Here is a 24,571-nt window from a genome sequence, read left to right on the forward strand (position 1 = left end):
GTTTATCAAAGGGGATGCAAGGTTTATCTTTGTGATATTTTAAAAAGGAAAAGCAGGATTTAAAAATGTTTTCTAGTAGATAACAGAAAAAAGTAAATAAATAGTAAATAATGTTTAGGCCACTGTTACAGAGTTTCTCAACACAAAGACCCAAGGAAGAGAATACTGGGACCCTGTCATGTACAATAAGGTAGGCTACTTAGGTCTTAAACGTACAAATACAATACTGAGATGCATTAAAATACTGGCATCGTATATAACAATTGGCAGACTTAACAAATGAGAGACATGAAATAGTAATAGACTTAGCCTTACAATTAAGCACAAGCACAATGACAGAAATAAACCGATCAGATATAAAATAATACTAAAGCAAGCATGCTGAAAAGGTCACATAAATACATTATTTGAGACATAAAAATTGCACATCATACACATCTAAGTGCTATGTTGGGTAGCTAAGGGTATATGCTCATCCTCTAATTTGGCATAATGAATCTTGCATGTATCGCAATGCCTTCCCCCAGCAGTGGATGTAAAGAGGGCAGCACTGCCGGCTGCTGGCGGCCTGCAGCTCCTGCAGCGGGAGGAAATGTTTCGGAAGTGGACATGCAGGCCGGAGAAGGAATCGAAGGAAAAGGGCGGAGGAGAGGCAGCTACCGGGGCATTGAGTAAATGATAAACCACCGTGACTTTTAGCGGAAGCACCATTTAGACAAAAATAAAGTCAGTATTGCAGGCTTGACAGGCCATTTGAATCTCTCCGGTGAACGTCATATGACCATAAGGTAAGCCCGCTTGGTCTGCACCAGAGAAAACAACAGACGACGTACTGTAACGTTAGCTAGCTGCCAGCGTTAGCTAACCTACAGCAAGGTGTGCATAAGCTTGCTAAGCAGCTAGCATTGTCTTCATATATGTGATTGTTTATTGCAGATATGGTGACACAAAAATGCACCGGAACTGTCCTCGTAGAATGCATCTCAGTGGAGCCATGTTTGAGAGGTTTTAGGTGCTTGTGTGTAGTCAGTTTGGGCAATCGTTTCCTCTCTGGTGTTAAACAGGGCAGTGCATAATGAAAGAGCGACTGTGTGAGAGGAGATTGCCTGCGTGGCCAAACCTGTTTTGGCAGAGCTGTGTCAACACCAGCGAAACTGGAATTTACTATTTAGAGTCTATTAATGGCCAGTGGTGTAAAGTAACTAAGTACATTTACTCCAGTACTGTACCAGGGTTGCCAACTTTGGGTACCTGGCTGGAGTGAGATTTTGATATCATGGGTTTAATTCGGTTTAATTACACATATGCGCATGAAATGACTGCTATCGTGTCAGCAGCGAGACCTTAGCATATATATATAGGATATATATACAATATATACAAATACACAATAATGGACACAAATTATAAAGGGCACACAGTTTCATTCACTAATGAAAGTCAAACATGTTTGTTTCCACTGTTTTATTGTGTGCCTGTCGCGATAAGCAATTAATTGACTTATCGTAAGATAAATAAAAATGAACTCGATAACTTTTCTGACCTCGATAAATTGCCATTTACATGAGGATGTGACTAGCAGTTTGAAAGGATGTACTTTAATTATTATTATATATTATTATGTCAGTGGTCTAAAATGGTCATATGATACAACGGTGCCGACAATATTATCGTTTATCGCAATAATTTCCAGGAAAATGTATCTACAAAATTAATTATCGTGAGAGGCCTATACATGAAACACACACACACAAACAAATCTACAGACTTACTCCAAACTGCCAAATATATTAATTAACACACTCTCACTCTCATATACTCTTTGACTCTATTTTGGCCTAGTAGAACAATAAGCAGCAGACATTTACTTTTTTATCATTTCTACTGGATCTTAGATCTGCGCATGCGCAATACGGGCAGTTGCGGCTCCAGAGTATTTTTGTTGGGTAATCTATGGTAGGGCTAACCCATACAGTGGTGGGGCTCAAGTCAGTATTTGCAATGTAATTACATACACGCTCCCTCCGACAGTGAAACGCCACGCGTGAGGTTTAGATTATTTCCCTGTCTCAATCCAAATTGAACTGTATGAAATAAAAAGGCACATTTGTCTTGTAGTAAATAAAAAGGGCGACCTGGAGCCAATCCTGCAATTTCCCCACAAGTGAAAGAGTTGACATGCTGAAAACCCAACCCTTGCAGGGGGGTCTGGGGGGATTCTCCCCCAGGAGATTTTTTTAAATACTAACATCAAATACACATTCTGGTACTCTCTTGAGAAGAAAAATAAATAAATCTATTACCACACGACATATTTAAAAAAATGAATGCCATTTTAGTTTTTTGTTACTTTGTTCTGAAAGCTGAACCTGCTGCTCCTCACAGAGAGAAGAGGGACGAGGCTGTGTGAATTACTTTACATTGTGGATAAGGGTGGATAGCCCCCATTGTTCTGTGTGTCAAAATGAAAGACAGCCCACACACCTATCAATCATCAAACCGTGGGGTCTTATTTCATTACGTGTTGATTTCTATCAACACGTAATGTTGTATCGATGTATAGAGATGTCCTACCGCAAAAGTATTCTCCGTCGGGACTTCCTGCAACAACACCACGCCGTTATCGTGATTCTGATTGGCCAGAAGACATTATCAAAGATGTTCTATTGAGAAGACGATCACTACGTGACAAAAGTTTTGAAAACCGTTTCTAGTCTTCGGTATTCTTGTTTTTGGCGTGAGAATAGTTTGGGCAGCGTGAGAGCGTGAGGTTGAGAGTGAAAGCGTGTGTCACACGCCAGATGCGTGAGAGTTGGCAACCCTGCTGTACTCAAGCACAATTTTGAGGTGCTTGTACTTTACCAGATCATTTCCATTTTGAGCTACTTTGTACTTCTTCCCCACTACAAACCAGAGGTTAAAAGTGTACTTTTACTCCATTACATGTATGTAACACCTTTGGTTACTTTGCAGATTTGGATTAATGATGTGAAATAGTTCAGCACCTAAAAAGGACTTTAGTTACACCTGGAGTAAATCCACAAGCTACACTGCAGTATACAAAGTCATTACAATTAGCTACTTCTTTACCAGCTTTGATAAACACATTAATGCATCAATAATTATAATCCAAACATAAAATATATTATTCTGATATGGGCCGATTTGCATAATAAGTACTTGAAGTATATTTTGATGCTAATACTTTTTTGTACTTTTACTTGAGTAACATTTTGATTGCAGGACTTTTACTTGTAACAGAGTATTCCTACAGTATTCCTGTTCACCCACAAGATCTGAGTACTTCTCCCACTTCTGTTAATGGTTCGCTTGGTGTCGTTCTGTCACAGTTAAGATAGTATTAACCTGTGTTTGTTGGTGTTAATTAACCACAGCAGAGTTGGTTACCTGCCAGTTAAATGTGGCAGTTGTAGTAGTTTAACTGCCTGAAGGAAAGCTCACAACATGCAAAGCAGACATGTTTCAGCAGGTGAATCTAACATGAGGCTTTCTAACTAGAGGAACATGACTTGGGTTAATTTTTGTTTTGCAATGTTAGACCATCAAGGCAGAGGGGCTGTGCTGGGAACACCACCTGCACCACAGCACTACCTGTCCATCATCTGCTCCCTAGAAACAGGCAGGGTCTACAGAGAGACAGAGTTCCTCCTTCTTCCAAATCCAGTGTTATAGAGGGAGGGATGATATGAAATATGAAGGTTTGAGTGCTGTAAATGTTGCCCCACAGCTGGTAAACAGCCCGGGTGATAACAACGCGTTCAGTTTACAGCCAAAGTACACTTTGCTGTTGATTATGCACACAGTTCAAGTTTTGCACACTCCGAGCAGACTGTGTCGTCCTGATGTAGTTACATATCCTGGACAGGCTTCAGCTGTGCTGCAGTACTGGGTTATCATCTGCCCGGAGGGGAAACAAGCAAGATCAATCGGTTCTCTCTGCACATATTATTGACAGTACATTTTTCATCTCCCTCTGTTCCCTTTCCTAGCTCTCCTCTGTCTCCACTGCCTTAACTTTGTCTCGTTCTCTCCCTCCAGGTGCCTTTTTACTCAGATTCTACAAGAGAACAGCAGCTCCTGTCCTTCAGAAGAGTCCGTCTGACGTCACAGGCTTGGCGGCGAATTGGAGTTACAGGGGACATGCATCAGGGGTGAGGGGGCTTCGCTGCGGGACACACACACAGCGTCGGGTGAGGAGGGGTGAGGAGATGAAGCTCAAACAGCGCGTGGTGGTGCTGTGTGCCGTGCTCCTCCTGCTGGGCTTGGCCAAGATCTTCCTGCTGGATGGAGGCGAGGGATCTGTGGCCAGCCGACGAGACCTGAGAGCGTTTCGCAAGGTCAGAGTGCCAGTCAGCTGTTTTAATTTTCAGCGTAGTTTAAAACATCTATTAAAAACATCAGGGCTGTCATTTAGGAGAAAAATAAAATACGATGCACATGATAGTTATAGACTAAGGCTAGTAACCATACTCAACAGTGCTTATGAGCATTTGGCAGACATGTACATATCAGTATTGTAGCGACAAAACTTTTGCAATATTACATTACATTTCATTTGTCTGATGCTTTTATCCAAAGCGACTTACAGTTAGTGCAAAAACCATAAAGATTCAAACTCCGAACGACAAAGAAATCAGAATCAGAAACAGGTTTATTACCAGGTAGGTTTACACATACGAGGAATTTGACTTGACGTCATGGTGCGTACATAAAAATAAAACATTAATTAAAACACAGGTAGGGAACTATAAAAAATATAGTAAAATATAACAGTATTTACATTGGAATGGAATGAAAAAAGGAATAAAATATGAATAAAAATCGGCAGTAATAAAAAAGACAAGAAAACAGATATAGTGTACATATGCATATATATTCACTTCTACTACACATATTGTACATAAAGTGTTATTATCACCCACCCTTAACAGATGGAAGCTGGCCTCACGCTGTCTCGGGCGGCCCGCCTCACCCACACTCTCCAGTCTCCGTGGGAGATAGCGAGCCAGTGGGTGGGCCCCAGAGAGGTTTACCCCGAGGAGACCCCGGAGCTGGCTGCTGTGCTCATGGCCCTCAGCAGTGCCAGGGTAGAGCGAGCAGACGTGGGCTATAAGGGCACGCAGCTCAAAGCCCTGCTGGTGCTGGACGGGGGGCAGAAAGTGGTCTTCAAGCCCAAGAGGTCAGATTTATTGATAACGGAATAACACACTAATATTTTATGTTTAAAGAAATGTAAAAGGACCATTTGGACGTCACCTACTCACCTTGAATTTTTGATGAAAACTTGCATTTTCACTGAAACCTTACCATAAACACACTCCTGCATAAACAGTACTCACACGGACAAGTAGCAGGCCTTTGCACACTTAAGATGTGTGGAGAGATTTAAAACAGAAGTTTAAGTGAAAACGGCCACCTTTTACCAAAATCTCTTAAAGAATATTCCTAGTTTAAAAATTATTTCTTCACTGTGGATGCTTGTGAAAAAAACAAGCTTTCTTCAAGAAATTCAGCACAAAACAGAGTCAGCAAGTATTAAACAAACAACCATTAAGGTAAAGTATTCCTTTCTAAGTGTGATAGAGCTTTCTTATTTGTGTCCTTTCTACCATTCCATAGATATACCAGAGACTACGTGGTGGAAGGCGAGCCATACGCAGGGTATGACCGACACAACGCAGAGGTGGCTGCTTTTCACTTGGACAGGTGTGTAAAAATAATTATCAGTGACATCTTTGTTGATCTATCATTAGAGCTGCTGTGTAATAATGTTCCGTTACTTACATCCGTCCTCTCTGCAGGATCCTGGGCTTCAGGAGAGCTCCTCTAGTGGTTGGGAGATACGTCAACTTGCGAACAGAGATTAAGCCGGTTGCCACGGACCAGCTGCTGAGCACCTTCCTCATGCAGGGTGAGCACCTGTCCACCTTTTCTACTCCCCTCAACTTTATAGTTGATAAGTGACTGTTTTCAGAAGTTCCAAAGTGAGGTAGGTGTGTTATTGTAGGGGTCATTTTCTTTTCTTTTGACTCATCTCTCCACTTTCCCACACAATCTGATTTCAGTTTTCTCTCTGTCCACTTCACTTTTCTCAGCTAATTAAACCAGGACTAATTGGCCTAATCCTGTTTAGTGAGGGTTTTGCATCATACAGTTGATATTGAGTATAAAACCATAACTGATCCTTTCAAAGATACATGGATAACATGTATTGCAAGCTAATACATCAGTAAATGCTACATTTGTTAAAGGGGAACTCCAGCAATGTTACACACAAAAAGCAGTTCAAGGTGTGAGAAGACAACCCTGATGATGTCATTTGGGTTATTTTGTATACAAGTTGAGGTTTTTCTATCATGTCTATGTCATGGTAACTGCTGTTGACTATCTCTGGGTGTATTTGGCTATTATCAGCAAGGTAAATCAACAGTAGCAGCACTAACACTTGAATATTGGATTTTATCTATAAAAGGTTTCTCAATGCATTGTCCAGAAAAGGTACTATGTCATGAAACCAATTTATATTTGAATATAAAATTACCTTTACCCTGATTCTATCCATATTGCTGCCTACTTAGAGCATTCATTATCTCCATAGATGTAGTCTAATAACATTTTTGGACTCATGATGAGTAGTCGTATACAAGAATTTAAAAATCTCTTCATTAAAACCAGACATAGTATTTTTTTATTCCATGTATTGTTAATTCTTGTCAAAATCTGCTGCCTACAATACCCACAATGCAGCTTGACCAGTTGGTGGTTCAGGTGATATTCTAAATATAAATAAATGAGAAACAGGCCACAGAGGTCTGGTATGCTCACCTGTGTCTAACACAACACCGGCAAACAGACATTAATGTGTTAAACACAGACCACCGGATCTCAACCAGCTCACTAGAAGAGTGTCTGCTACAGTCTCCACATATAGTCTACGGTTTTTGATGATTAAAAAGTATTTCAAATGTCAGCGTTGTGGTAACTTAGTCAGCAGCATGTTCTGCATTGTGGGTTTTATATATACAGTCTATGGTTTTAACTTGCGAACACAACTTATACAAAGTGTTCCCAGACTGGTTGACCTGCTGTTCTATCCACATGTTTTATATTCTCTACATTTCAGTTACCGTCAATAAGTGTTCACCTTCACATGACTCACCGCTGTAACAACCTTTTAGGTTGTGGTGTACAGCGGGGGGGCAGAACACCACCTACCCTCACAGGGCACAGGCAGCTACACAAATGTGTCAATATGTCCACAGCACAAGTGATTAATAAAGAGTAAGTTCACAGGGTTGGTTCACTTAACAAAAAAACTACTACCGGCATCAAATCATGCGGAAAAGAAATATTGGTTTTATCCGACCAGGTTATAATTATATGACGCCAAGATGTTTAAAACACAATGCAAGATAGATTGTGAACATCTGCTCACAATGTTGAAACCCCCAATCTCTCTAGACTATCACACCCTTTACCACAGTTTCCATCCAATTAATTTTCTACTGTATAAACCATTGAGTGCTTATTCAAAGAAAAAATGGAACTCTGTATATAAATACTTATTTCACCACAGCTTTAGGTGAATCATAAATCCTTTATTTCCTCCCAAAGTGGGGAAATGTATTTTGTTACTGCAAAGGGAGAGTGCCGATACAAAGGCTACAATAACATGAGTATCAAATAAGGATATAGTGCTTGAAAATGGACCTTGGAAATGTTCTTGATGTAGAACAAAACGTGAAAGCGACTTTCCGTTAAGCTGAAGTGTTTATTTCAATAATAAAATCCTTCTTCACTTTGCTATTGACCTCTCTGAAAGAACCTCCTTATCTAGACATGTTGCACCTCTTTCATATTTGATCATTGAGAGGAGACGTCGGGGTCAAGTGGATTTATTTGTACCGTTTGTCTCTCTCTCTCCAGGTAACAACACATGTTTCTATGGAAAGTGTTACTACTGTCGGGAGAGCGAGCCAGCGTGTGCAGAGGGGGAGATCATGGAGGGGTCTTTAACCCTTTGGCTGCCGGACGTCTGGCCGCTGCAGAAACACAGACACCCCTGGGGACGCACGTACCGAGAGGGGAAACTGGCCAGGTACGAGTCCAAAAATGTGTTTCGGGCAGGGAAAATCCTATGACTATTTTTGTTAATGTTTATCTGGAGGAAATGGAAATGTTGTTGTGCTGCTCAGCGTGAACACGTTCTGCAGAGAGATTATTGCTGTGAACGACTTCCAACTCGTATGTGTGAACATTAATATCACTCTATTTTTAGCCTTGAACCATTTAACTTAAAAAACATTTATCTGATTGGGTTTTAATCTCTCTCTTTCCAGTGGGTAATTTCACGTCATCCATTTCGTCACACTTCCTGTTTTATTATCTTTCCCTGTGGTTCAATAATCTAGAAACTATTTAGGTTTCTATTTACAACAACACACGTTTGACCATGTGAATAAGAAACTAGAACTGACAACTTTGTATGTAGCCTTTATTTAACCAGGTGAAAATCCCATCGAGATCAACGATCTCTTTTTCAAGGGAGACCTGCAGACTAGTTGTTACTGCTGACAAATAGCAATTCACCACTAGGTTAAGCTAGCAGAGCAGGATTGCAACAGTAGTTGTGGATGCCAATGTGTCATTTCACTGGGAATGGATCGGCCGCTGTTTGGAATTTTGTGGTTATTGTGCTCATCTGGCACTAGACAGAATAAATGCGTCTGCGTCAGGTTGTCTCTGATATAATGTATTACTGTATTCCTTCAGGCAAGGAAACGCCGTCTTCTTCTGGTTATAAAAAGTTCAGACTGTCCTTTTTCTGGCCATCATTTTCATATAGGATCTCATTATCAGAATACAATTGTGAATGACAGCTAAAGGGGCTATTCTGTATTCTGCAGTGGTCAATGAATATTAAGCAGAAGCTGACTCTTAAAGCAAAACTGAAGCGTGGACTGTGACAGAATTTCATTTAAAATCTGGTCCAGCTTCTTGTCATTTAGCAAAGTGAACCTGCTGAGTTATAGAGAGAGCGGAGCAGCTGTGTTACTGGAAAACCCTGCGGAGTAGAGCTGAGCAGTAATAATGCTCCCTGCTGAGCTCTCATTATTTAAGAAATTAAATGTTCTATCAAAGTGCAGAAATGTTAAGATCCTCACTGTTGTGGTCAGGGAAGTGTTCTGGAAATCTTAGACCCAGTCAATACTGTGGAGATACACAATCACAATGATCACTCAATAAAATGGTGGAAACAGAGTTGTCTTTTTGGTTCTTTATTTGAAGCCTCAAATAAGGTACAGGTCTCACAGAGTACAGAGTATTCTGGAAGAGTGCGCACAGGGGCAAGAGTGTGTATAGGTTTTATAGGATCTTGACAGTTAAACAACACTTCGTCACCTGTCACTGTGGCAGGGCTGGATGGAGAGATAAGCTACGCCTGCTTTCCAGAAAAACAGAAACCATACACTGGTAATATAGTAAACTGGTTTAAGACAGATGGAAGTGATGAAATTAAGAACACATTGTGGGTCAAAGACAGTTACAAGTGAGGACAGCAGGAACTCATTGTAAGGTTAAGACAGATATAACTAGGAAATTAGGAACTCATTGTAGGACAGGGAACAAACACAGGAACTTGTTCAAGACACTGTGCCTGGCACACGGATGCTCCTAAGGAGCTTGCTCACGACACTGTGTCTCACCCCCAGACATTCTTAAGGTTAGTCATAAGTTGAACAAAGGACATTAATTAAAATACATCATCATGGAACTACTGCATAGTATTTTACCATATTAGGTAACATATAAAGTTTGTTTGCACATCATATAAAGCTTGCACTACATATAGAGTTTGCCATTACATATAAAGTTTTAAGCATGCACTTTTATAACGTTTTCCACTACATTCCCTCCTTTTGATCATACTTTGATCAATCATGAAAATAAAACAAATGACAGGATCGACTGATATAACACATCAATGAATACACCCCATCGCTGGTTTAAGTAAACGCATCACAAATATATCATGGAAAATGTCTGTTTTTGTGGAGGACAGACTCCGATATAATGTAAGCATAAGAGGAGGGTACATTCAATTCACATGGATTATATCGCAGTGTCAAATTCAGAATCTGACTCTGACTCGGTCACAGGGGCACCTGCACGCCGGAATGTTTGGGGCAAAAGGTTGGCGTAGGTGTGGCGCCCCATAGGATCTTGGAGTGGGATAGCAGCGTACTGAACGAAAGCTGAGGATATCATGCTGGAGACGCATTTCTTCAGTAGGGGGATAATAAAACATGTGCAACAGATTAGTAGGTCGAAAAAGATCATCAGTGGTGTAACTATTCTAGCCAGCCATGCTTCCCACCCACCCGATGTAAGCCAGGACCACCAGTCCCAGCCACTCGCAGTGGATATGTCTTCATCTTTCATGTTAGCCAACAGGTTGTTAAGGTGTAGCACGGTGTCGGTAATGTTTTTGCTGGTGTCGGGAACGTAAGTGCAGCAGGAGTCACCAATAACATGACACAGGCCACCCTTTGAGGCGAACACAAGATCAAGAGCGTATTGGTGTTGCATGAGCATGTTCCTAGAGGCTATAATGTATGGGGTCAATGCCTGGAAACCTTGCGTCGTCTCGTAAATGAGGTTTTCTAGACTAACGTGTAGGCTATCTATGTTATGGGCATTGTTTACTGTGCCCCACCATGGGAACAGGCCGCTGACAAACTTAGATCCAGCGGACGTCAGATCCCTTTTTTCCAGGTGGTGGTCAGGATGTTGGAACTCTGGGTAATGATGGGTGGTGTACATCAAAGACGTGAGGACAGTGACTGCTGGAGTCAAATCCACTAAAGTACATGTACCTATCCAGATGGGAGCTAGAACTTGATAGAGCTTGTCGCCGCACAACCAAACGTAATCTTGTGGTGCGCTATGCCCAGCATCACTGGGCCAGGAAAGGAGGAGGGGAGTGTGTTTAACATCAGGGAATGCAATGGGGGAGTAGGCTCTACTAGGCGTACCCTCAACGAGACAACGAGTGAGATTGTAAATCCCGTAACCGCACGTGCTGTTTAGGATACGGATGCAACCAGTAGTAGTGCCTAGGAAGAAATAAGGTGGTACAAGAGACGTTCTTTGGTACGCTCTATGAATGCAGAGACTGTGTTTCAACCCTCTCAAATGGCTAGGGTGTACATGGCTGACGGGTTGGTACTTTGCGTATGTGGTATCTATCGTGGAAGCACGCAAAGGGGTGTTAGAGCGGTTACCGCATGGTGGGGGGAGCGAGGCTCTGGCATAACGCCACTCGGTTATGCGGTCTTCACCCTTGGTCGGCCTCGTTAGAGACATAAAGGCGCAGAGCTGTTCAACCTGGGTCAGAGGGCGTGGACGAACTGGTACGGACATTGCTGAGTCCTGGGGGAAAAGGGTGCATGCGTAGCATGACCCATTTTGCCCTGCGGCCTGCAGGAACGATCTCAGAGTGTGCCACCAGACGTTACCTGTGATACCATTACTGTGTCGAACGTCATCAACATTGCTATGGTCGTTATTGCCTAAGTAAGGGTTACGTTTCAATGGGTACTAGGGTTGATTAGGGCGGAACGTGGATTTAGGAGTGATAACTACAGGCTCAGCAGAGCGGATCAAACCTACATCATATTTGTGAGCAGCCCACAACGTTTTAGGCACTTCTTTTAGCGTGGCAGGGAGATCAGAAACATGAGTGAAAAATGAGAAATCCGGGCCAGATGGGCCAGGAACGAGGTTAACATAGTCATCATTGCCTGTGAGAATCAGAGAACGCAGTGCATGAACTGGGCAGTCAATGCTGTACTTAAACACGTCACGTGATGAGGAATACTCAATCAACGGGTCGTCTGTGCTAGTCCAATCCGTACTAGATTCCCAGTCTTTAACGATTGGACCCAAATCCCTCCATCTATCAGTGGGCCCCCTGGCTAGTGAAATGTGTGGGACCTCCCCTGGGATTTGATACAGCTTGTGTTGTGTGGGTGTGAGTGTAACAGAAATAGCACTGTGCAGCGAACTCCAATACCTAGCTTTCAGCATGAGTTCATCATTCACACATTCCAACAGAAAATTCTCATCATAGTATTGACATGTATCATCAACAACGTTAGCAGTACAATGCAAATGAGAAGCCTCCATGAACACCGCAGGTGGAAAAACACGCTGATCAGTCAACCGCAACAATTCCTGAGAATCAGGATATGTCAGCAGCAGGACTATGAGACCCTCATTTGTGGAAATGAGGTCCACGCCCAACCGGAGAATCAGATCTCTGCCCAGTAAATGTATTGGGCAGACAGATGATAGAAGAAAACTGTGTTTGACTGATGTGGGAAATGGATGACTGGCATCACCATTATCTTTACACTGAAGTGGTACAGAAAACTTCTCCTTTACAGTTACCCCAGCAGCTCCTATTGAGTGAATGAATCTACCACTACATTTACAACCAGGCAAATCTGCCAATTTTACCACAGAATGTGTAGCCCCAGAATCAACCAAAAATGTAACATCAACACACATGATAGCTAAAGTTAGAGTGGGACATTTCTTAAATGCTGTATCAGTGTCATATTTCAAATATGTACCCTCTTTAACAACAGATTTTTCAACCTTTTCCAATTTCTCAATAGCCTGCATGATGTGTGTGTGTGTGTCACTTCCCTGGTCAGATGCAGCAGGCAGAGGTTCCGTCTCCCCCGACCGAATTCCTTCCTCCTCCGACCGAATTCCTTCCTCCTCCACCCCCTCCCTCGACTGATGTCAGTTTGAAGAATTGTCATTGTTTGAAGCCGATGGAGAGTCCTTCTTGTTGGTGCGATGTGGGCAATCAGCGATCCAATGACCCATCTCACCGCAGTTGAAACAAGCCCCGTTGTTGCCGTTTTGGTTGCCTCCTCGTCCTCTGCCTTTCCCTTTGAAACCTCCACGGCCTCGGAAACCTCCCTGACCTCCTTGGTTCCCTCTGCCATGGCCTCCACCCTGGGCTTGGTTGGACCAGGCGGTTGTAATAGCCTGGACCATGGTCAGTTGGGCTTTGTCTTTGCGGTCGCGGCGTTTTCTTCTCTCACTGGCTTTTTTCTTCTGAGAGGCGTTTCTCGGCATGTATGGCAATTTCTTCCAGCCGGGCACCGTCCATAATGCCAATGCAGGAGGTTCGCACAGATGCAGAAATAGCAGGAGATAGACCGTTGAGGAAAGCGTTGCTGAGGTAGGTCTCCCAGACTCCCACTCCGGCGTCGGCGGCGGGTTTCAACTTTTACAAGGCCGCTGTTCTCGATGAACACTTGTTCTAAGCGGTGGTAATAGTTATTTACGGTTTCATCAGGGTTCTGTTTGCAGGCAGAGATCTTTGACATGTCGACTTTGACGGGAAATCTCTTTGTTATCTCGGTATTGAGGGCTGCTATGGCCTCGCGGTAGGGAGCGTTGTCCCTGTGCTCCCAAGTAGGGTCTTTCAGGTAGTGATGACCGGCCAGTAGTTCGGTGAAGTGGCTGACGTGTGTTGGACCGATTCTCAAAGTCAACAATTTCTTCATCTCTGGCATGGTGGGGGAGAATTGCCGACAGAACGTGAAGAGTGCTGCAGCGAATTTAGCACCCCCTAACTCGATATCTGGGAGGTGATCTTTTGTTATGTCCTTCATTTCTGCTATTGTCCATGGGCAGTAGACGACTGAGGGACCGTCGTGTCCAGCTACCTGGATCATAGGCAAGCTGGATTGGATGTCCTCCTGGCCGCAGAGGTGTTCTCTGTAGAGCTCAGCTTTCATAGCCTCCTCGCGTTTCTTCTCTTGCTTCAGGCGGCCTTTTTCTTGTCTTGCTTCTTCTCTCTTTTCTTCTTCATCTTCTTCTCTTTGTCTTTGTTTGTCTCTGTGTTTTCTCTCTCTCTCTGCTTCTGCAGCTGTTTCTTCAGCGGTGTCTGGTATGTTGACCTCTGGCCCAACAGTGTCGTGAGGTTGTAGAACGGCTGGAGGAGGTGGGGGAAATGGGAAACCATGGTCGAGGAGAGGGTCTCTCACGCCTGTGAAAGAGGGATACAGAGAGGCAGTGTGTGGGTTATATGGTGGTGGGTTTCCCTTTTTCTCTTTCTTATCACTTTCTTCCTCAACCTGTATTTTCCTTATTGCCGAGGCCAACTGCCTCCTTTCACGGCATTCTGCTTCATCCTCCCAGTATTTTAAACACTTTCTGTGAGTGTCCATCTTTTCTAAGTCTTTCACTTTAATTTTACTCTTCTTTTTCATTTCATCTTCACACTCTTGTAATTTATCCCTTAGATCTTTGACCCCCACTCTGCTTTGCCCCCATGGAGAAAGTCCTTAAGTGTTACCTAAACACCCCGTGTTATGCTAAACACTACCTTTTTCACCCGTCGGTGATGTGATATTTGTTCCTGAACGTAAAACCTTTTACGACTGATATACCAAATATCCTACTTTTGAGCAGCCCACCTAACAAATGTCATGGAGTTTACTTACGTTTTACTTTTAAACAATTATAAATTGTACATCTCACCGAGTATTGAGGCCTTTTGAGTTTGTTGGATCTCGTGAAGTCAATCGGTTTCACCCCGGCGCTGGTCCTCTCGTCCCGTACGTTTTCTGTCGAGGTAGAGGAGAATCCGAGGATCCTGGCGGCCAACCACCAGCGTCCGTAGGTGTCCCCAATCGAGCTTGCAGAGATCCTGCCGACAACGCCAAGTTGTTCTGGAAATCTTAGACCCAGTCAATACTGTGGAGATACACAATCACAATGATCACTCAATAAAATGGTGGAAACAGAGTTGTCTTTTTGGTTCTTTATTTGAAGCCTCAAATAAGGTACAGGTCTCACAGAGTACAGAGTATTCTGGAAGAGTGAGCACAGGGGCAAGAGTGTGTATAGGTTTTATAGGATCTTGACAGTTAAAAAACAGGAACTGGTTTAAGACAGATGGAAGTGATGAAATTAGGAACTCATTGTAGGACAGGGAACAAACACAGGAACTTGTTCAAGACACTGTGCCTGACACACAGATGCTCCTAAGGAGCTTGCTCACGACACTGTGTCTCACCCCCAGACATTCTTAAGGTTAGTCATAAGTTGAACAAAGGACATTAATTAAAATACATCATCATGGAACTACTGCATAGTATTTTACCATATTAGGTAACATATAAAGTTTGTTTGCACATCATATAAAGCTTGCACTACATATAGAGTTTGCCATTACATATAAAGTTTTAAGCATGCACTTGTATAAAGTTTTCCACTACAGAAGCGTTAGTACATTTGTGTCGTATCGGGATCTTGTTCAAGTGTAGAAGTTATCTATATACACAAACAAGGAGAGAGAGTGAAAGAGAGAACACAAGAGAATAAAGTAGTAATAATAATAAACAGTCGCACATCATTTTAAATATGTGGCTACATTTTTACCTTAAAGGGGACCTATCATGCAAAATGCACTTTTTGATGTCTTTTATACATAAATATGTGTCAGAAAATAAAACCCTCTCTTTTCCTCCGTACCCAAATCTCTGAAAACAGGGGTATAACGGAGCTGATCCAGATTTGCGTCCGATATGACGTAATATCGGAAATGTGGACCCACGGCCCTATCAGAAAGTTGCTATCAGAAACAATGAGCGACGTGTTTTGGTCGTAATATGGTCTTTGTTCACATTAGCATGCATCGCTAACACTCAGAGCTAACCTGTACTGGAGAGAGTATATGTGAGAGTATATGTAAAAAAGCAGGAAATTAAAAAAGGAACTCACCTTGTGGTAAACCCGCAAGAGAAAAAGCATTTGAGCTCCATACTGTTTCAGAAATAATCCGCGATGTGGTTTGGAACATGATATGGCATTTAATCACGGCAGTGTTTAGCTGTATCTCGTAGAATTCTGAGCAGGCACAAGCTCCCCCACCTCTTTTTTTTCAAGCTAAGGACCCCGACCCTGCAGTTCTCTAACAGGGCTGGAATAGAGGGATATGAGGGATGTCTAAAATGCATGATCTGTTTGGTATTGCGAGCAAAACACATCATAGACATGTTTTTATATATTTTTTATATATCTGAGACCCATAATTTATGCCTAAAAATAGCATAATAGGAGACCTTTAAAACAGACAAGATATATTGAATATTTATGTGAGTGGCAATCGCTCAGCGTTTGTGCGTGTGCATGGATGTCATACCATTAATTATAAAACAAGATTTGTATGGATTTGTGTGTAATCATCCAGGTGGGAGTACGATGAGAGTTACTGCGAGGCGGTGAAGAAGATGCCTCCGTACGATGCGGGGCCCAGGCTGCTGGACGTCATCGACACGGCCATCTTTGATTACCTGATCGGGAACGCTGACCGGCATCACTACGAGAGTTTCCAGGACGACGGCGGCGGCAGCATGCTCATCCTGCTCGACAACGCAAAGAGGCGAGTCATAATGTCAGAGCACACAACTTTCATTCATGGTCAGCACGCATCATTTGCAGAGTTGCTTGATAAATTAATCCAAAAATTGAGAAAAACTTTAGTGAAAAAAAGAAACCCTTAAAATTGAAATTGTTAACCATGAGATCTAAAATTGTATATAAAGTGTATTCTCATTAAATAAAGACTTTAGAGTTAGATATGCCTACAGCATTACCTGAAATCAGTTAACTAACTAGAAAAGTATGCTCTTAATTCAATCAACATGTCTGGCCTTTTATAGAGTCTCAATTTTCTTGCGAAGAATACATTTTCCGACATGCCCATAGGCCGGGAATGTGCTTCACACTACTGATTTGAATTGCAGGCTGTTTTTAATATTATTCAGACTCAGCTCTCTGAACTAAAGCTTCTTTTAAATGTTGATAAAACTAAGGTAATGCTATTTTCAAAAGCCAAACAGACACCAGAGACCGCTTTGGATATTGTTACTGCGCAAGGAAAAGTACTTGAAGTGGGTGCCTGTTATAAATACCTTGATATCTGGCTTGATGATTGTCTCTCTTTTAAACTTCAGGTCAATAATCTGCTTAAAAAGCTGAGGGTTAGGCTAGGTTTCTTTTTCAGAAACAAGTCCTGTTTCTCGCTTGAGGCCAGGAAAAGGCTCTGTGACCTTTTTACCTGTGCTGGACTATGGTGATTTGATCTATATGAATTACCTGAACAAGTTAGATGCCGCCTATCACAGTGCACTGAGATTTGTTACTAACTGTAAAGCACTTACTCATCACTGTACACTGTATGCCAGGGCAGGTTTGCCTTCTCTTACTGTACGGAGGCTCAGTCATTGGTACTTGTTCATATATAAAGCCATGTTGGGTAAACTCCCATCGTACATCTGCTCTCTGATTACACAGAGTTGCAGCTAGCTATTGCCTGAGATCACATGATGTGGTCTTGTTACATGTGCCAAGTGCAAGGACTGACTTAGGTACGAAAGCTTTTATGTGCGCAGCTCCTCTTGCTTGGAACAGACTTCAAAAATAATTGAAACTGAGCTATTTGGTTCCACTGCATGTTTTTAAAGCTCTGATAGGTGAAATGCTCTTTGATACTGTTGGTACTTGTAAATGTCTATAGGTATGTAAATGTAGCCCTGTAAATATGATGTATGATGTCCTTTATTTAGTGGGAATGCTGATACAGCATTCCAACTATATGTTATGCTACGGACAAACGAGTTATTATTATTCCGTCCAATTATTTGTCCGTCTTCTCCTCCCACATTCAACATCGCAGAAACTCCGTTCAAACATCAAAACGTTGAGCTCGGTCGGGAATCGACTGCTATTACTTTTCTCATTCATAACTTTCATAATTCCAGAGATACATCCCATAATTCATCACATTTTTAACATTGAAGTCAATGGAGATATTCTTCAGACTTCAACAAATCTTCATGCGACTTCAACTGCTAACTGTTCATTCATACTTTCACTCAGAAACCTCATTCCAACTTTAAAAGGTTACACATCTTTCTGACATTATTCGTGTAACACAACTTTTAAATCTGATTCTTACTTTTAGAGATATTAAACATTGTTCAGACCTTGTTAAAGAGGTTTTCTTCAGATTTTAACATTAACTAGAGTGTGTGATGTCACAGCTAGAGGGTAAGAAATCTTGAAATGTGCCTTCATATTTTTTTTTAAACTTCCATAATTCCCAAACCCTACATTCTTGAAACATAATTTTTCATGAGAAACGTAGGAAAACATCTCGTAGCTTGAAAAATGACAAATAATTAAGCAAAATAATTCAACAAAATGCCTCTTGAGGGCATGAAGTGACAAAAACGTTCAACATGTCTCCATTAAGGCCCCTACACACCAGGCCGATATCGGCCGTCTTGCGTTGTTGGGCGAAAACGGGTTCCTTGTCGCCCAAAGTCAATTTGGTGTGTCCCGAACCCTCGGCCGTGACACGCCTTATTTGGCCTTTCACGATCGACAGCCGGCCGATTCAACATGTTGAATCGGCCGGGTGTCGGACACAAGCTATCGGGCCAAGAAACCACTCTGATCAGCTGTTCAGCTAGCAAATGAGAAGCGAAACGGAAGTGAGGGACGTAAACAAACGATTTAAATGTCCTCTCTTACCTCCCACACATAGCAGGGACATCTCTGATATCGGCGGGAGCGTCCCCGGCTGTCCTCTGCTGAGAGCTCCGTGATTTGTTTGGTCAAGTCCGGTTTTTCATCTCATCGTAAATTTAGCAAGAAGTGGCCATTATTACATTGCTGACTCAATAAACTACACACCCGCCAGAACACTGCGATCATCAGATGCAGGTCTATTAACTGTGATTTTATAGTATGTCTGCACTTTATGTGCTCATTTCATCATGCATGTATTTTTATATTCTAAAACATGTTTTCGATGGACGAGAGTGAAAATGGAACGGCACCCGCTATTTGTTTGTATATCAGTCTGTTCTTCTTCTCTGTCTTCCGGTTGTTGCCTATTTTGAATGACGAATACACACTACCGCCGCCTGCTGGTAAGGAGAGTTATTGCCACTCACGCATGCGCAGTTCGTACGTGCTCGGCTGTAGTAAAGCGGTGTATTTCAGTGCGACACACGGCCAATACGCAGGAGAACTCGTCGATGGATCTGTCTGTGTCGGATGTCGGCGAGTTCTCTGGTGACTGCCTGGTGTGTCAGGGCCTTAAAGCCCATTGTAATTTCAGGCAGATATTTCCTCACAGCAGCAGCCGCACACCTTTAGTTAAACTGCCAAAAAGGCAGTTTTCAGCATAAAGCATTCCCACTAGCAATTTCTTCAGGAATTGCATTCTCTAGTTGTTTTATGTTGTTTTATGTTTCATGTTTAACCTACTTGCTGCAGGTCTCCCTTGAAAAAGAGATCAATGATCTCAATGGGACCTACCTGGTTAAATAAAGGTTTGAAATTAAGCAATAAATCGAGCAATAAAATGAAAAGAAAACATTAACTTAGATACTAACTAAGCACTTATATACTAACCAAGCACTTATATACTAACAAAGGACTGGCTTATCTAAAGCCAGTTGAGTATCACTTGAAATGTTTTGGCTCTATGAAACCTGATGTACTTATATGATTCTGTTTTCTTCAAGTTTGTATCTTCTTGGTCGAATGCACTTATTGTAAATCGCTTTGGATAAAAGCGTCAGCTAAGTGAAATGTAATGTAATGTAAAATGATACCGGTTTATAACTGACTCATGGTTAACCGCTATTTCTCAGAATTGAGGACATCAAGACGATAATCCGTCTTTGAACTTATTTTGCTTTGGTTTCTGAAACTGTGGAAAACCTTCTATTTCACAGCTTGACATCTTTTTCAAGAAATGAATCACAGTTGGCAGGATGTTAAAATGAAAACTGACCATAACTTCTTCTATCGCTCTGAGTAATTCCAGTGGGTTCAGGAAATGTGTATTTGGTGACATGTCTGTGTTTTGCCTTTTTTTTCTCTTTTTTTTTTTAATCGTTTATTTGAACCGCGACAATGCACATTGATGAACAAAATAATGCTTTAAAATGTAAATGAGCCGGCTTTGAGCTCATTTCCATCCGTAGTCCCGTCACATACAACATTTATGACAGTTATATACATGGCAAACAGAAATACATGATGTGCAGAAAGAGCATGAGCAGCATACAAGCATTTACCACATGGCAGTACAATGTAGCAGCTACGATATATATAAAGTGCAGGAGAAGATAAAAGGGCTATATAAAAGTGCAAGAGGAGATTCCCCTGTGTTAAAGTGCATTTAGCGGTGATTGCACGTCTGTTTGTTTCTCAACCATTCTTTGAGTTGACCTTTAAAACTATTGAGAGTGGGACAATCCTGTATCTCAGTTGGGAGGCTGTTCCACAATGAGCTGCCTTTAACGGAGTGGATTTGTATTGATTCAGTTATCTTTTTAATGATCTCTATTCAGGCTGTTTTTAGCTTGTCCCAAAATCAATTTCAAAAGACAGGTTTATTTAAATGCTGTTTACAAACCACATATTAAACCTGAAGACTCCCAGCAACCACAACGACTCTCTCTTGTGTTTGGCTCTGCTCAGTGGAGGGTGTTTTAGAGCCGTTGCATTTCAGAGTAGGTGTGCGGTCCTCCTCAGCGCCGACGGCCAGTCGGGTGTAGCTAATGCATCTGAAGGTTCCTCCTTGCCGCAGTGCAGACACGCCTCTGGCTTCAGTCGACTTACTTTCTTTTTTATGTTGTGTTTTCTCTCCTGCAGCTTTGGGAACCCAGCTTTGGATGAGCGAAGCATCCTTGCTCCGCTCTATCAGTGCTGCATGTGAGTACTCATCAAATGATCAAACCTCTATTGTTGATTTTGTGATAATAACTATCCTTGGTTAAATGGACTTATAACACCAACACTGGACATTTTATATTTAATAGAATATTCCATTCCATGCACACTTGATGTAAATAATATCCTGCTTATATTGAGTATATTGTGTTCACAAAAAATTGGCCCATCAATAGTGTTTTTATTTTTCAGACAGTTTATAGATTTTCTTTTTCATCTGTATATATTTCTTTGTCTCTAATGCTGGTTTATTTCTATTTCTATTTGGAGATGTTTATATTTTAGAATTGTTTATTTCTACTCTTTTAATTTGTTATTATGTGCAATGCCTTGTTTTGTTTTATGCTGCTGCAACAAAAAAGTCTCCCAAATTGGGATTAATAAAGTAAATCTTATCTTTATCACGATATCTCTCTGCGTCAGGGTCCGTGTTTCGACGTGGAACCGGCTGAACCTGCTGAGGAGTGGAGCTCTGAGCTCAGCGATGCGCCAGGCGCTGGCCTTCGACCCCATCGCGCCCATCCTGGCTGAGCCCCACCTCGCCGCCCTGGACAGGCGTCTGTCGGGCATCATAGCAACGGTCAAGCAGTGTATGGAGACGCAGGGCCCCGACAACACTCTGATAGAGGACCAGATTATCCTCCCACACCCCTAGACAGAAGGGACAGGAGGACACAGCGGGACAGGAGCAGCCAGGAGCCTCAGAGTGAAGGAGCTGGTGGTTTCAGAGGCAGAGAGTGAAGGATCCTCAGGGCACAACAGAGCCTCTTCTCCCTGGTCCTTTCCATGTGTTTCACTTTGATTCGACTGGAGAGGCTCTCTAAAAGGAATCACTGGACTCAAAGTGGTGTCACCTTAGCTATAGAAACTTTTTCTCAGGACTGTTGAACACCATAGGAGGGTATCCGCTGTGAGAACGCCTTCCTCTGCTACTCCTGCCTCGTGCCAAATTCTGCCTCCAAGTCCAGCTTCTTTTGCAGGAGTGAACTAAGGAGGGAGCATGAAACTCAGAGAGATGGAGACACTAAAAGGAGCAGGATGGAATCTGAAAATGAGCCACCAAAGTCTTGATGAAACAAACTGTTCAGCCGTGTTGCAGACTGTTAGAAGTTTACAGTCCAAGAAACTGAAAATTAACTTCCTGTTGAATTAACAGGAAATGTCAGAACTGAAAATGTTTTTATTGTTTTTTTTCCTCAAATTGAAACTTTGATTGGCAGGAACGGAGGATTCAACCTTCCCCCATCATTGTGTACATATTTAACTAAGTAGTGACATAGAATTATGAGACAAAAGACTATACATTTGGGAATTATAATATTAAATGAACTGAGGGTGGGTGGGGGTGTGTGTGAGTTTGCGAGCGTGTATGTGTGTATGGAAGAGCGCCATATTGTGCCGTAAATTTAAAAAAAGCTACTGATATGACAGACTTGAAGAGAGGGGACATGGAGGGCTGGGTGTGGGTTCATCTTCAACATTAAACTATGATCTATTTATTATTGGTTCTCTCTGTCATCTCTTTTGCCAGTTGTTTCACACAAAGTCTGTTTCAAAATATGCATTAGGGTGCTACTATAAGGACATTAGTTTTGATCAGAAGTTGGGTTCAATTCTGTGTTTGGGAGATTCAAACCTATATAACAGCTGACAGCCAGTGCTAATGTGGTTTACACATAGACATTGATGATGTTTGAAGTGGGGAGGTGTTTTTTAGTTGTGGTTTGCACAACTGTGATGAAGTCTACAACATCCAGCTGTCTTGCGTTCTGATCTTCTAATGTGCACACTTTGTACAGCTGATGTAGAAGCAAAATCATAAAGAAATCAAACTAAACATTTACTCAAAATAAAGCTCCTGCTGAGGCAAAAGCTAGCAAATCTCACGCAGGGAAAAGATCCAAAGACCAGGCAAGAACGTTGTTTTTGTGAAGTTAATTCCAATGATCCAACAGTACAATGACAATGCTTTACCTATCTTTTTGCCTTTTCCTGTGGCCTCCTTGTGTCTTACCCTGGTTAAAAATAACATGTCTGCTGCGCTAATCCCACCTTCACCTGTCTCCAATGAAAACCTAATCACCTAGGGCCCAAAGCTTCCTTCAAGACAAAAGCATGAAGAATAACACTAAATAATGAAACATTTACTATAAACAAAAACAGCAAGAAAATACATGTTTAACTAGTAAATAATATAAATCAATAATTGTAAGAAGGCCCAAAAGGTCTGAATGTTTCCTAGTTTAGCAAACGTTTAACCTCAGTTATGCGTTTGGATTTTTACTTTCACCTCATGTTTGACTGAAGGGGTTTGTGAAAGGATGTGTGGGCTGCTGATTATTAGTCAGATAACTCTTCCTCAAACTCAATCTTTACTCTCAACCTCATCCCCTTTGAATCTGATATCTCTGCCTTCCTTGAATTGATATGTGAGGTCTGGCACAGATCTCGGTGTTGTCTCTTGCTGATGGATTTCCCCATTCAAGTGAGTGCTTCTGTTACAGGTCATCTTTCACCACAGGCTTTTATCACTATCACTCGACATGTTCTTCATGTTAGCTGCTGTGCCATTGGTGTTATCAGGGATACAAAGTTTTACCTTCAACCGCAGAAGGGAAACTTAATTGTGAAACCAAGATGCAGCCCCCCCCTCCTTCCCACATTCAGATGTTCACTCTCAGCTGCCTCTCCAGCTTTGTTTATGTGGTCAATAAGCCGGATGATGTGGGACACCTGTTTCGTTTAGACTAAGCAGGTGTTTAACATGAGACACATCTACCAAAACATTGAAACATTGATTCAAACCACAGTTTACATCGTGTCGAGGCATGCCAGGTCATGTCAGTCAAGGTGCCTCTGCACAGGGACAGCACTGAGTACCCTTATGAATTCATTTTGTTTTGACACTCGGATCTAGTATTGTGTGTCTGTGTCTGCCGTTATACCAAACTAAATCTGCTCACACATCTATAATTTGTAAATACATGTTTTGCTACTTATTTAATCAATGTATGCGCCTCTGGGACCGGGAAGCAGTCCGCTAAGTGGGCTAAAAATAATCCCACACATTCATTTAATTTCGAAGTGCTACAGATATTATCTTCCTTTTTGGAATAATGTATATAGCATCTGGGATGGACAAAGTAAGCACCAAACATTCATTGTAAACTCGACACTGAATATAATGGACAGATCAAAAAGTCCCTCCAGCTGCAGTCTCAGAAGTAGAACAATCTGAGATGAAGTCAGTCTTTCTTTAAAGTAAACTAATGAGACTAATCTCTCCAAATAAGAAAGCTATACCACTACTAGGAATTTGTTTAACACGTTTAGGTAAGGCAAGGCAAGTTTATATAGCACCTTTTAGCACACGGCAATTCAAAGTGCTTTACAAAATAAAATAAAAGACATACACAGAAAATCCCATGCACAATTTATCTGCACTTTTTAATATACCACCAGTGCAGTAGATCCTGGACCATTTTGTGAATTGCATTTACTATGTATGACATTTTCGGACCTATCACTAGAAATAAAGCCTGTTTTAAGTAGACTTAACAAGACATTAAAATGAATTGTAAGTCAATAAAAGTAGCCTTCATTATTCCTGCACTACAGTTGTCTGCTTTAAGACATGGCTCTGTGTAAGTGTCCTCTGTCAGGTTCATTTTTTTCAACTTGATCTATTACAGGGAGATGAAGG

General features: G+C 41.8%; 1 protein-coding gene across 1 annotated transcript; it reads left to right on the plus strand.

Annotated features, from left to right (window-relative positions):
- The first annotated feature begins 594 nt into the window (after positions 1-594).
- fam20b (FAM20B glycosaminoglycan xylosylkinase) lies at positions 595-22,370 on the plus strand. The gene is made up of 9 exons (XM_034147272.1): positions 595-788; positions 4,060-4,358; positions 4,953-5,200; positions 5,641-5,727; positions 5,823-5,932; positions 7,948-8,119; positions 16,304-16,495; positions 20,791-20,850; positions 21,292-22,370. Exons 2-9 carry the CDS (start codon positions 4,230-4,232, stop codon positions 21,521-21,523), a joined length of 1,230 nt encoding a protein of 409 aa, XP_034003163.1. The 5' UTR covers positions 595-788; positions 4,060-4,229; the 3' UTR covers positions 21,524-22,370.
- The last annotated feature ends 2,201 nt before the right edge of the window (positions 22,371-24,571 follow it).

This window comes from Trematomus bernacchii, unplaced genomic scaffold (assembly GCF_902827165.1).
Source record: "Trematomus bernacchii unplaced genomic scaffold, fTreBer1.1, whole genome shotgun sequence".
NCBI lineage: Eukaryota > Metazoa > Chordata > Actinopteri > Perciformes > Nototheniidae > Trematomus > Trematomus bernacchii.